Genomic DNA, 12,023 nt, shown 5'->3' with positions numbered 1-12,023 from the left:
CTCTCCCTGTTCCTGAGGGGAGGCTTGGCCTGGCACTCCAGACAGCCATTGACTTATTACTGGGAGCCCCAAACTTTAGGCTTTTTTTGTTTTTTTTTTTAGAACTGCAGCTCATGTACAGAATGGCTGTAAGTAGCCGGAGCGAATTCTGGGAGTCGTAGTCCTGACGCCGTGTCAGGGCAACGGCCGAGACCGTCAAAGAGACTACACGCCCCGGCATGCTCTGCGGGTCATTTTAAGCCCTCCTGAGGGAAGCCGACCCTAGTTGAGTTAGCCCCGTTGCCGTTCAGCTCGAGCTCCGCCATTAAAGCCGGCCAAGTGCTAGGACCGGGAGGCATTTTTAGAGCCGATACTCGGTGCTGACAGAGTAATCGGACACATCTCCTCAAACTATCCAAGGGAAGCTCGAGGAGGAGGAGGGCAGAGGCGAGCGGCAGGGGTGGCCGGGAAATGTAGTCCGCCGCGCGCCCGTCCCTCATTGCGCGCCGCGCAGCGTGCTGGGAGGCCGAACTACAGCTCCCGCGATCCTCCGCGCGCCGCCAGCCGCTGAGAGGACGGGGGGGAGACTGGGGCGTAGTGGTAGGAGCTGCTGAAGAAGAAGGCGATTAAGATGGCGGCCAGAGCCGCGCAGGGGCTATCTCCCAGCACCAGGCTGCTCTGAGGGCAGAGCGCTCGCCCACCGCACACACTGTCCGCCCGAGGTGGATGTCCAGTAGCCGCTGCCCTCCGTCTTGCCCCAGTTACCCCGCACTCCACGCCCGGCCCGCCTCGCCCCTCTCCGGCCCTCGCTGCCCTCCCCGGCCCGGCACAATGGGGGTGCAGGGCTTCCAGGAGTTCCTGGAGAAGCGATGCCCGGGGGCCGTGGTGCCCGTCGACCTGTTGAAGTTGGCCCGGACCGTAGCCCGCCAGCAGCACCGAGCGGGCCTGTCACCCGGGGGCTACCCTCCGGCCCCACCGCCGCCTCCCCCACAGCCCCCCTCCCCGGCGGCCCCCCCTCCCTGCCGGGTGCTGGTGGACGCGGACTCGGCCTTGCAGCGGCTGTACGGGGGCTACCAGACGGACTGGGTGTGCGGGGGCCAGTGGAACGCCATGTTGGGCTACCTGGCGGCGCTGTCACAGGCATGTCTGTACCAGGGCGGCCTGGAACTGGTGGCCATGTTCAACGGTACCCTGGCCAAGGAGAGGCTGCCGGAGTGGGCCCGGCGGGCTCAGGGGGAGAGGCAGACGGCCCAGCTCATTGTCAGCCACGTCGGGAACAAGGGCACCCCGCCCCCCAGGGCCTGGTTCCTGCCTCCGGCCTGCCTGGCTCACTGCATCCGCCTGGCAATGATCCGGTTCCGTGTGAAGGTAACCAGGACTGTGCAGTGTGGCCCCCCAAACCATCACCACTTCCCTCTCTAGGCAGTTGCCATGCAAAACCTTGTGTGCCAGGGCTGGTTTAAACCATGGGCACTCCAGCTATGGCTGGGTGGCAGAGAGCATCATGGGAAACGTAGTCTGCCACAGCTGGTGTGCCACAGGTTGGCCATCACTTCTGGGTAACTTTCTGATAAAGAATAGACACTATAGAACGTTGAAGTAAATCCGATTATCCCCCCTCTGCCACACCCCCTTTTGTGCACATGCAGACCCCAATGTGTGCTTCTGTTGTATGCATGCCTTGCATGATCCTCATTAGGACTCAGTGATAGATTTAAAAAAAAAAAAAAAAAAAAAAAGGGCACATGGGTCACTGCAGGCAAGTTATGAGGTTAAAGCGGAATTATCTTATTTTTTCTAATCCAGATACCCAACACATTGTAACAATAGTGCAATAGATAACCTAAATGAGCATTCATTCAGTCATGGGGTTTTTATCTGTTGTATCCCTTGTTTTCTGTCTTTAGCAAAGCAACATTGAAAAATTGCTCTCCTGCTATTAAATGCATCGCCATTGACCCTGTTTCTTTCTCTGAAGTGGTGGCTGTAAGGGGGTGGAGGGTTGTTAGGCAAATCATCCTTGGTGTAATAAGGGAATGAGTTAGGCAAATTATCCTTGGTTTGTTGACCAATTCTGCTAGTCAAATAATTCACTAGGTTTCTTATGGAAGCAAATCTGTTTCAAATCAATCAGTTTGGAGAATGCATTTAATATATACAGAAAACATAGTAAGAAGAGGTCTTGAAAATGACACTTTGTATAAAGCAGTGTTTTAGCAGTTCTTAAGCACCATTTTGTTTTATGGTCCGATCTATCTTGGCGATTTGGTGGTAGACCAGTGACTGGCAGGTGTGATTATTTTTTTAAAAAGATATTTTATAGAGGGGAAAATCAACACAGGCCCTTGCAGCTCTCATAATCCTTCATAATTACCACACTAGTCTGCTTCTTCATGCTATATCTCTTGATACCTTAGCAACAGAGAGGTGTGCATGCTTTATGTACCATAGTTGAGTTGTAGCGTAGGCGTACCAAACAGAACATGAAGATTTCAAACTGTTGGTAGTAAAATAGCACTCCTCATGGTGCCTGTGTAGTCCTTTGGAAGTGAACTGTGCACTGCTGATTATGTTTGAGGTTATTACTCATAGTTTAGTGGGCCTGCTCTTGTTCAAAAGGCAAACCTGTTGTGACCAACGTGCAGTGTGTATCCAGTTGCACTATTGCCCTAATTTACAAAATAACTGCATAGTAGTAGTACGTTTCTACAAGATGACTTCTACGTTGCAGCACACATCTTCCTTTAGGCCACAATAAACTAACTCCTCATGAATATTTTACAAGAAGCTTATTGTATTACTGTAATGCTTCTTCCGATACAAATCATGCTGAATCTTTAGTAAATTGTTCCCCCAATTGTGATTTTTACAACTTAAGTTTTAGTTTGCTTAATGCATTCTTTATAAAGGGGGTAAACATTTATGTGTGTGTGTGTGTGTATATATATATATATATGTGTGTGTGTATATATATATTCACACACACACTCTTGCACTCGAGGACTTCAATTATATATAGCCTGGTGCAATGTTTAACAGATAATCCACAGTACATAAAATGGCACTCTTGGGACTTCATCTCTTGTGAAAAAGCCCCATAGTCCCTAGAGTGCTGTTTTATGTGGCGTGTGTGTATATATATATTCTACACATAGTCCTGCACGATAATAAAAAAACTTGCCAACGTTTTTCTGTAGAAGTGGAAATAAAAAGCTGTGCCAGGAAAGCCTTATGCTACTGTATTAGTTCGACTAGTCTGCAGGCCATATTTTCATACTGAAAGGTAAAAGTTGTAAATCACACTTTATCAGCTCTTAAGAAAATTCTGACATTTTAGTAAGCCATATCCTGCCAGTTGGTTGATGTGGGGGCGGGGAGTGCCAAAGTAGTATGACATGTCATCCTTAAAGGGTGACTCTAAGCACCATAACCACTTCATTTATTTGAAGTGGTCATAGTACCTAGAGTCTGTGCAGCATTTCACTTTGAACATTGTACAAACATAGTGACTGTACATGTTTAGCAAGCCCAAACAAAGTTCTGGGTGGGCTATTGTCAATTATATGAAAAATCAGCGCCTGGTGCCAACATCAACAGAATGCTGGTGCGAGGCAGCCAATGGTGGCATGGCTGTCCCTATCTTCTCATCAGTCGGTCCTTCAGCTAGGAAGTGTGACATCAGGCAAGGAGGATTGGGCTGCAGGGAAAACTTGCACAGCGCTATGGAATGTAGGTGTTTAATGTTTAAAAACAAAAATAAAAAAAATTATTTGGGGGGAAGATCACGTCAAAAAGTATTACTCTAACTAAAACAAGTGTTTTAAGCTGGAATAACCTTTTAATGAAAATTTAACGCCTGGACAAACTTGTCTCTGGAAACAAAATGGCAAATTCTGAATTAAAAGTTTTTAGAGTATCAGAATGTTAAAATCTACACACACAATTATATTGCCTAAAGATTTTTTCTTTAGCACATCTACAAATCTCATCCTATGTGACTTCTGGGGTTGGGCAGGACAACAGCCACCACGGGCGCCAAGCTTTATAAATTACATGTGCAGAGGCAGGGGGACACTTTAGGGTTAGAATACAGTTTTGTGTTCCTTTTAAGCTTTGGTAAAGCATGTACATTTGTGTTATTTTAATTCTGGAGTCAAAGATATCAGGGATTTTGGCCAGAGAGTACACAGATCCAAGATGCTAAAGTGTAAGTATTCTCCATCTCCCACCTCAGTGGACCCTGAATGGATGCACTGGAGTTCCTCATGGATATCCACTTGGGCTTTGCAGCCCGAGATATTGATGCTGGTACACCAGCAACATATGGTTACATTCTGTAGTTAGTATGCAACATTCATTCACTTTTGGCCTTAGAGTTGACAGAGCTAAAGAGACGTTCATACTCACCAGCTGGACAACAGCTCTTATTTATTCATTACTGGTATTTTTAAAGTGCCAACAGATTCCGCAGCGCTGTACAATTGATGGAGGGTGTAAAATATACACAGACAAATACAAAAGGTAGAGAGGGCCCTGTCCGTATGCTGAGATCTAGCGATTTTATACAAAGTGCTTAGCTAGATAGCCCGTGAGCTTACAATCTAAAGCATACCATGGGAATTTGAGACAAGAGGTAGCAGGGGCAATTTGGAAGTGATGGCTAAAAAAGTACAACAGAGTTGCAGCTATTAGTAAAATATAGAGGGAATGAATGACAAGGTAATTGAGTGAGAATTGTAAAGCTTTGGAAGAGGTTGTTTGAAGTCAAGGAGTAATAGGATTTGAGATTGCAAGTTTACAATTACAGGAATCCCACACTGCACTTCAGTTACATGTGGAAGTGCTAGATGAATGGATTCACTGCAAAATCTCAAAGTACGTAACATTGCAAAATCTGTTCATACCGTGGAACTCCCATGTTTTTCAGAAAGCTATTCATTAAACTGCTCTCCTCCAGATTAGGTAAATCTCTTACCTTAGAGCAGTGGCGGATCCAGAGCCTGTTCTCGGGAGGGGCACTTGTAGATTATTTAAAGAAATAATCCAGGCATAATAACCACTACAGCTCACTGTAGTAGTTATGGTGCCAGGATCCCATCCCAGAGTAAGTAGTCAAACCGTTTAAGAACAGTTTGACAACTTACCTGGGGTCTGCTGGGATATAGGGCATAGGAGCAGTGGTATGTTTTAGGGGTGAAGTGTGTGTGTAAGGGCAGCCGTGTGTGTGATTTGCATTGTATGTGTGTTTGGGGCACTGTGTGGGGGGGGGGGGCAGTGTGTGTCTGGAGGGGAAGGAGGGTGGGCAGGCTTTTTAATAATGTGTTTTTTTAATTTAAATTAAATAAATATATTTATGTCCCCCCTCTCTTCTTACCTTTTTATTGAGGAGGAGGGGGGACATTTCTCCATCCCTGAAGGTCCAGTGGGGAATCCCTAGTGGCCCTAGTGGCCTCCAGGGCTAGAGTTCACTCTCGCGAGATTTGGAGCATTGCTTCTCCCCCGGATCTGCCACTGCCTTAGAGGGAATCTACTCTTTTGCCAAATCTACTAAAGTATGGTTGATTCACAAACTATCGTAGTTATGTTGCTTACAGGAAAGCCATAATTGCAAGCAGAAAAGGTAAACGGCATTACATGTTTGAGAATCACTTCATCATGTTCCTTTTGTATGTGTGTATATCTGCAATTAATACAAACCTGTATTCCTAGCACTATATTGTTCGACAGCCAATAGAGACAGTCTTAGTTCTTCAATGTAATTATTGTAATTTCCCAGAAACTGCAATAATTAACATTGCAGGGTTATTGCACCCAGACCACTTTAATAACTAAAATGCTCTGGGTGATTATAGTGTCCCTTTATTTGGTGATATGATGGTATCACCATCATGCTTCAGGAATCCAAAATTACTTGTCAGAGATGATATCTTTATCGGATGCATGGGACAATCTTGAAGGCTCAGCCATCTTCTACAAACTTTACTCCTAAAGCTCCAGATCGATTGTGGAGTTTTCCCCACAGGACGAGGGACAACAATCCTAGCCACAATCACCAAACCTTTCCAGGCTGGGGAGGCCTACCTGAAGTGAATGTCACCTAGAAGCTTTGCTTTTTATTTTTTCATGTCAATAGATAATTCATCAGATATTTCTAAACACTCAACAGGTATTCTCTTCTCATTATACTCACATACTCATACCCTCATTCTACAACTCCCCATTTAAGAGGGTTATTTTTGGTTATTTGTTCATCTTTGCTTTTCTATACTAGGAATCCCCCACCAGAAATGTTTGAAGACATTTTTACCTTTCCTTAATGTCCAATACCATGCTTTGTGCCTGTTATGATGAAAATAGTCTGCTCATGCTCTACCTATTGTATTGTTTTTTTTAATTGTCAACCTAGATTGAATTTCAAAATGTTTCTGTAAAAACAATTAAATTTTCTGATTCACATAATAAAAAATTGGGTGTGTTGGGGGAATAAATTAGTGAGGGAAAATTGTTGCTCTGGTGCAAGTACGTTTTTATGTTTCCGATAATGTTGATCCTCTACATGAGAAATGGGCGTCAACTAATTAAAAGACCCTGGCATAGACTGGAGGGAATAAGCCATAGTCTATGTGAGGGACCCTAATGGAAAGTGTAAAAACTATCTTAACAGAAGCAGACAGAGAGAACAATTTGTTAGGTACAACTTGAGCATAACATGTATCTGTGGAATAGAGCAATATCAAAAGCAAGCAGGTGTCCAGGTAAACTAACTATTGTGTCTTATGGAGATCGGGAATCTGTAAAAGAGGCCCTCCAAACATCAAAACTCCCTTACCCTGTAAAAACCCAGTGGAAAAAAAATAATTTACCAGGAATCCAGAAGCTCAGGTGTCACCGCTGCTCTTGCAAATGCTTCTCAAAAAGGAGGGAAGGGATTTAGAAAAATGATAGTTACGGGTATATGAAGGTGGGTATAGCGGGGGTACATAAATGAAATGAGGGAGAGAGATATAAAATTCCACTCGCAGATATGAATCATTGAAGTGGTTTTGGTGCACTGCACAGAAATGCTTTCCTATGGGAGTAGTCCAAATGCGAGATTGGCACTTGCCGCATCAGTTCACCCTGCTGACAGATGTCAGCGGAGGTGCATCCTGACCCAGCACGAGGGACATCGGCGCTGGAATCAAGAAGGGTTTTTATCTCTTTTATGGCCAGGGAGGGAGGGCATTATAGGGCTAGGAAAACTTTGTTTTCCTAGCATTATAGTTTCCGTTTTACGTCTGCTACCAGTGTACTGTGTGCGCTGTCGACAGATGTAATGTTTGAACAGCAGGGAGATCATATTTAGATTAGAGTATTTTTACCAGATCATTACACACAATTCTCAAGAAATGCAGTAATTTAACAGTTCCAGTAGACCATTTAATGAGAGCTGAGGCATATGAATAGGCATTTTGAGGAACAATTCCAGCTTTATAATTGCTACTGCCCAATGCAGTGGTTATGGTTTCAGGAACGTCCTTGTACTGTCCCATTGTAAGGTGTCAAACTGTTTGTCATTATCTTAGTTTTTTAGTATCTTTTATTTGACAATTTACCTGAGTTCAGCTGAATACTCACAGACCTTTAGTGCTGCTTTGCTCTATAGAGCAATCTAGCCTTTCCTGCTAGAGAACATTGCCTGTGCTGTGGGCTCCCAGCTGGAGCAAGGTGAGTTGTCAAATCCTACTAAAACACTAACATATTACCGTAAGGAGGTGCCGGGGGTACATAGATGTTATGATGCTTGGAGTGTTCTTCTAAGAAGACGTAGGTTGTTTGTATAAATATTAAAGCAGTATAAACTTTTACTTTGTTCTCCAGTACCTGAATGGACACTAAGAACCGTAATCATTACAGCTGATTGTTGTGGTTATCGTGCTAGCAGGTACGGGAGGCTTCTTTTACTTTTCCCAGTTCTATGAGATACTATTTGAACAGCTTGACACCAAAGGAAGGGCCATGCATGGGAAATGTAACTTCCACATTAACAAAGGGAAAGGGTCGGGTCACAGATGCCTGGTGAACCCTTAGTTTGTGTCAAGCTCTCTGACACGTTCACATAGAAGTAATGGACAATGAAAGTAGTCGGCTAACACCATAACCACTACAACAGGAAGTAGAATTTGTGATGCTTAGTTAATCTTTAGAGGTCTGCAAAACACTTATTTTTATGTAATGTTTTGGGAGGTCCTTGCCTAATTCCCTTGTGCTTTTGATATCTGGATCAATAATGGACCTAGATAGCAATCCAAATAAATGTCAGCAATCAGCAAGAGTGTCTCTTGGTGATTTATAATGCCATCAAACGTGAACAAGGCAATGCTTCGACACAAAATGTGTCATTCTCAAGCTGTGAGACAGTATTGCTGAGGATTATTTGGATTCATTTGTGTACAGGTACATTTTGAAATTACAAAAAGGAAATCAGAACATACTGTTTTAGAAAACATTAGTTTATGAGTTGGACAAATTTCTCTTCAGGATTGATGAGTTTGTTCATGTTGAGAGACAACCTGCATATTTTGTCCAATTTTCATCCTCCTATGTCTGACAAAACCTGAAATGGAGTAATTTAACAGTTTTAAAAGGATGCCTCACGCTCCATCATAGCTTATGCTCTGTGCATAGGTTATGGTGCCTGGAGGTCACATGACACCCCACACACAGTTGCTTTTAACTGCAGCAATTTGCAAAAGATGCTGCAGCCATAAGCCAACAGCCTCTCCATTTATTTTTCCCTGCGTGCCAAACTATCACTAGTAGAGTATACGCAATACACAAATCCCATCTCCTCTGACAAACTCACTTTGATCTGGTGCTGGAGTGTAGGTAGCATATGGGCCATATTGTCTATAGTTCCATTCTTTAAAGTCACATTTGATCTTTATTCTGCAAGAAGGCCATAGGGTAGGTTAACCTTTTTTAGGTCTGTTTTCAAGCTCCTGTGTTTGGTGACATCGAGATGGTTATTGACAATTAGGCAGGGTTAAATCCTATTGATCCCATAAAGATATGTTGACATCACCTCTTTGACCTGGCTATAGTGTTTGAAGTGTTTATTAAAATAATTCTATGTTCACTTAAAAAAATAAATAAAAATGCCTACAAGCAATCTAATTGCCCTATCATGGGGCTTTTGTGCCTAACTCGGATACTCAGGCACACGTTTTTTGTCTTTCATACTTTGGAACTTTTACAGTCTTGTTTGGGAAACCGAGATTTCTTCATTAAAGGGAATCTGTCATTTTCCAGGAGATTTAATATTAAGTTTACTTATCCCTCCTTATAGTTTTACCCATTGTAAAACACTGCAGAATTTGACGGCGCTATATAAATATCATAATAATAATAATAATATTTATTAAATATGTTTGTGACGTGTGGGTAAAATAGAAAAATACCTGTAAAAATCCATTGTTACCTGGGCACCTCCATCTTAGCTCCCTGCTAATCATTATTATAAGCTCTGTCCTCTGCACATGTCGATTAGCATACAGAGAGCATACACATATTTTATTAGTAGTGTACTTTCAAAAAAAGTCCCCATTAAGAGGGTTGACACGACAGTATGTATAGTGCATGGCTGCATTTGATCTGCACTCTATATGGGATGCTGATATAGTTGTGTTTGTGAATGCATGGTTATAAAAGACTTTGGTCACTTAATAAATCTAATATTTGTCTTTTTCAGGTGTTTCAGAGTTTGGAAGACCATCACCTGGAGGTGGTTTCCTTTTTCCGTGAGAATGGGTTCCACGGTCTTATTGCTCATGACTCTGAGTATGCTCTGTGCAACATTCCATCTTACTACAGCTCCCATGCACTCAAACTCAGCTGGAATGGGAAGAATCTTACCACCAATCAGTTTCTCATGCAGGAGGTAGCCAAGCAGCTGGGACTGAAGATGAGCAATTTCCCCATATTTGCCGCCCTTTTGGGTAAGAATTCCTTGTTGGCTGATGAATGGAATGTCAGCAGTATTCACAGTAAAACCTATAAGGAACTTTGCCATATAGTCAGAGAAATTTAAAGCGGCACTGTCATGGCCGAATCCCATTTTTTTTTTAACTCCCCTCCCGACTCCACTACATCTAACTGACCCCTTAGCCACCCCCAAATGCCCCTAAGCCCCCCATATTATATTATTATTTTTTATTCTTTATTTTCTGCCCCGATCTATATTCAGGGCGCCGCCATCTTTGTGTCGGTAGATGAAGTCTTTGTGGGACACGTCATCTGCCCACACTAGATAGCCTGTGAGATTCCAGCACATGCCCAGTGAAACACTTGGGCATGCGAACAGGAATTTCATCTATTCATTCATTCATCAGACCGACGAATGATGAATGGATATTTCAGACGAACAAACCAACACTGAGGATCAGTGTTCGTTTGTTCGTTCAGTTTATTACAAGGAGGGAGCTACTGGCTTGCAGCTCCCTCCTTGTAATATGTACAGATAGAAGCGGCAGGGAGCTGTGCCCCCCAGCCAATTCCTAAGCTCTCCATGTCCTCCCTCACTCTATAGGGGTCAATATGACCCCCATAATAGCATAAGGGAGATGAAAATCTCCCGAATGCTCCTACGCGCTATACTGCGAGTAGGGGCATGTCTACTAAAAAAACAAACAAACTACAATCGGCCCCCACCCGCCTTAATAACAATAAGGGGGGAGACAACCTACTGTCCTCCCCCTCCCGGCCCCCACCCCTGAGCGGTGGGTGGGGGCCCTATAAAACAATAAGGGGGGGGCCTACTGTCCTACCCCAGCCCCCACCACTGCGCGGTGGGTGGGGGCCATAAACCACAATGGGGGGACCTATTGTCCACCCCCGGCGGCGGGTAGGGGCCCTAAATAATTATAAGGGGGACGACGACCCCTGAGCGGTGGGTGGGGGCCCTAAAAAAAACAAGCTGGGGGGGTGGGACCTACTGTCCTCCCGCCTGGCCTCCACTCCTGAGTGGTGGGTTGGGGCCCTATATAAGAATGGTGGGGGGGACCTACTGGCCTCCACTCCTGAGTGGTGGGTTGGGGCCCTATATAAGAATGGTGGGGGGGACCTACTGTCCTCCCCCCTGGCCCCCACCCCTGAACGGTGGGTGGGGGCCCTAAAAAAAACAATAGGGGGGGGGGACCCTACTGTCCTCCCCCCCGGCCCCCACCCCTGAGCGGTGGGTGGGGGCCCTAAAAAAAAAACCAATAAGGGGGGGACCCTACTGTCCTCCCCCCCAGCCCCCACCCCTGAGCGGTGGGTGGGGGCCCTATATAAGAATGGTGGGGGGACCTATTGTCCTCCTCCCCTGGCCCCCACCCCTGAGCGGTGGGGGCCCTAAATGAAAATTCACCCCCCCAATCAAGGTGACTAGGGGTCCCAAGCCCCTAGTGACCCCCCCCACTATCCCCCCACTAAAACTATCCCCTACCTACCCCCCTCACCCTAAAAATAGTGAGGGGGGGAATAAAATAACTAACCTGTAAAGAAAAATTAAACTTACCATTTGACGTCTTCTTGTTTCTAAAATCTTCATTTTTCAGCCTAAAAAAAGCCAAATAAAAAACCATCATACCTGTCGAACTTAAAATAAAATAAAAAACCTGAGCGCAAAAAAAAAATCCAGACGAAAAAGAAAAAACCCGATGCTAAAAAAAAATCCATCTTCACCCGGCGAGGACTCCGTGCAGACTGAGCTCTGCAGGGGGGGGGGGGAGGCTTATAAAGCCTTGACCCAACCCTGCAATTAGGCTAAGAACACTCTGATTGGTTGGTTTAAGCCAATCAGAGTGCTCTTTGTCATTTTACACAGCGTGGGAAAATTCCAAAGACATGACACAGAGCACTGTGATAGGATGGATTTCAAACCACCCAATCAGAGTGCTCTGTGTCATTTTACACAGCGTGGGAAAGTTCTTTGGGCCGGGAGGAGGACAATAGGTCTCCACCCCAATTGTTATTTAGGGGGACGGTTAGGTTTTGGGTTTTTTTTAACAGTGTTTACTAGACAT

At 44.7% G+C, this 12,023-nt stretch overlaps 1 protein-coding gene across 1 annotated transcript in view; it reads left to right on the top strand.

The window, feature by feature from the left end:
* Positions 1 to 557: 557 nt before the first annotated feature.
* Positions 558 to 12,023, top strand: part of FAM120C (family with sequence similarity 120 member C) — a 33,881-nt gene continuing 22,415 nt past the window's right edge. The window contains exons 1-2 of the mRNA XM_063432654.1: positions 558 to 1,347; positions 9,710 to 9,956. Coding sequence (XP_063288724.1) covers positions 706 to 1,347; positions 9,710 to 9,956 — 889 coding nt within the window. The 5' untranslated portion in view covers positions 558 to 705. The remainder of the gene's footprint in view (positions 1,348 to 9,709; positions 9,957 to 12,023) is intronic.

This window comes from Pelobates fuscus, chromosome 9, assembly GCF_036172605.1.
Source record: "Pelobates fuscus isolate aPelFus1 chromosome 9, aPelFus1.pri, whole genome shotgun sequence".
Lineage (NCBI taxonomy): Eukaryota > Metazoa > Chordata > Amphibia > Anura > Pelobatidae > Pelobates > Pelobates fuscus.
The sequence above is the reverse complement of the archived record's forward strand: the minus strand, read 5'-3'. Positions and strand labels throughout refer to the sequence as shown.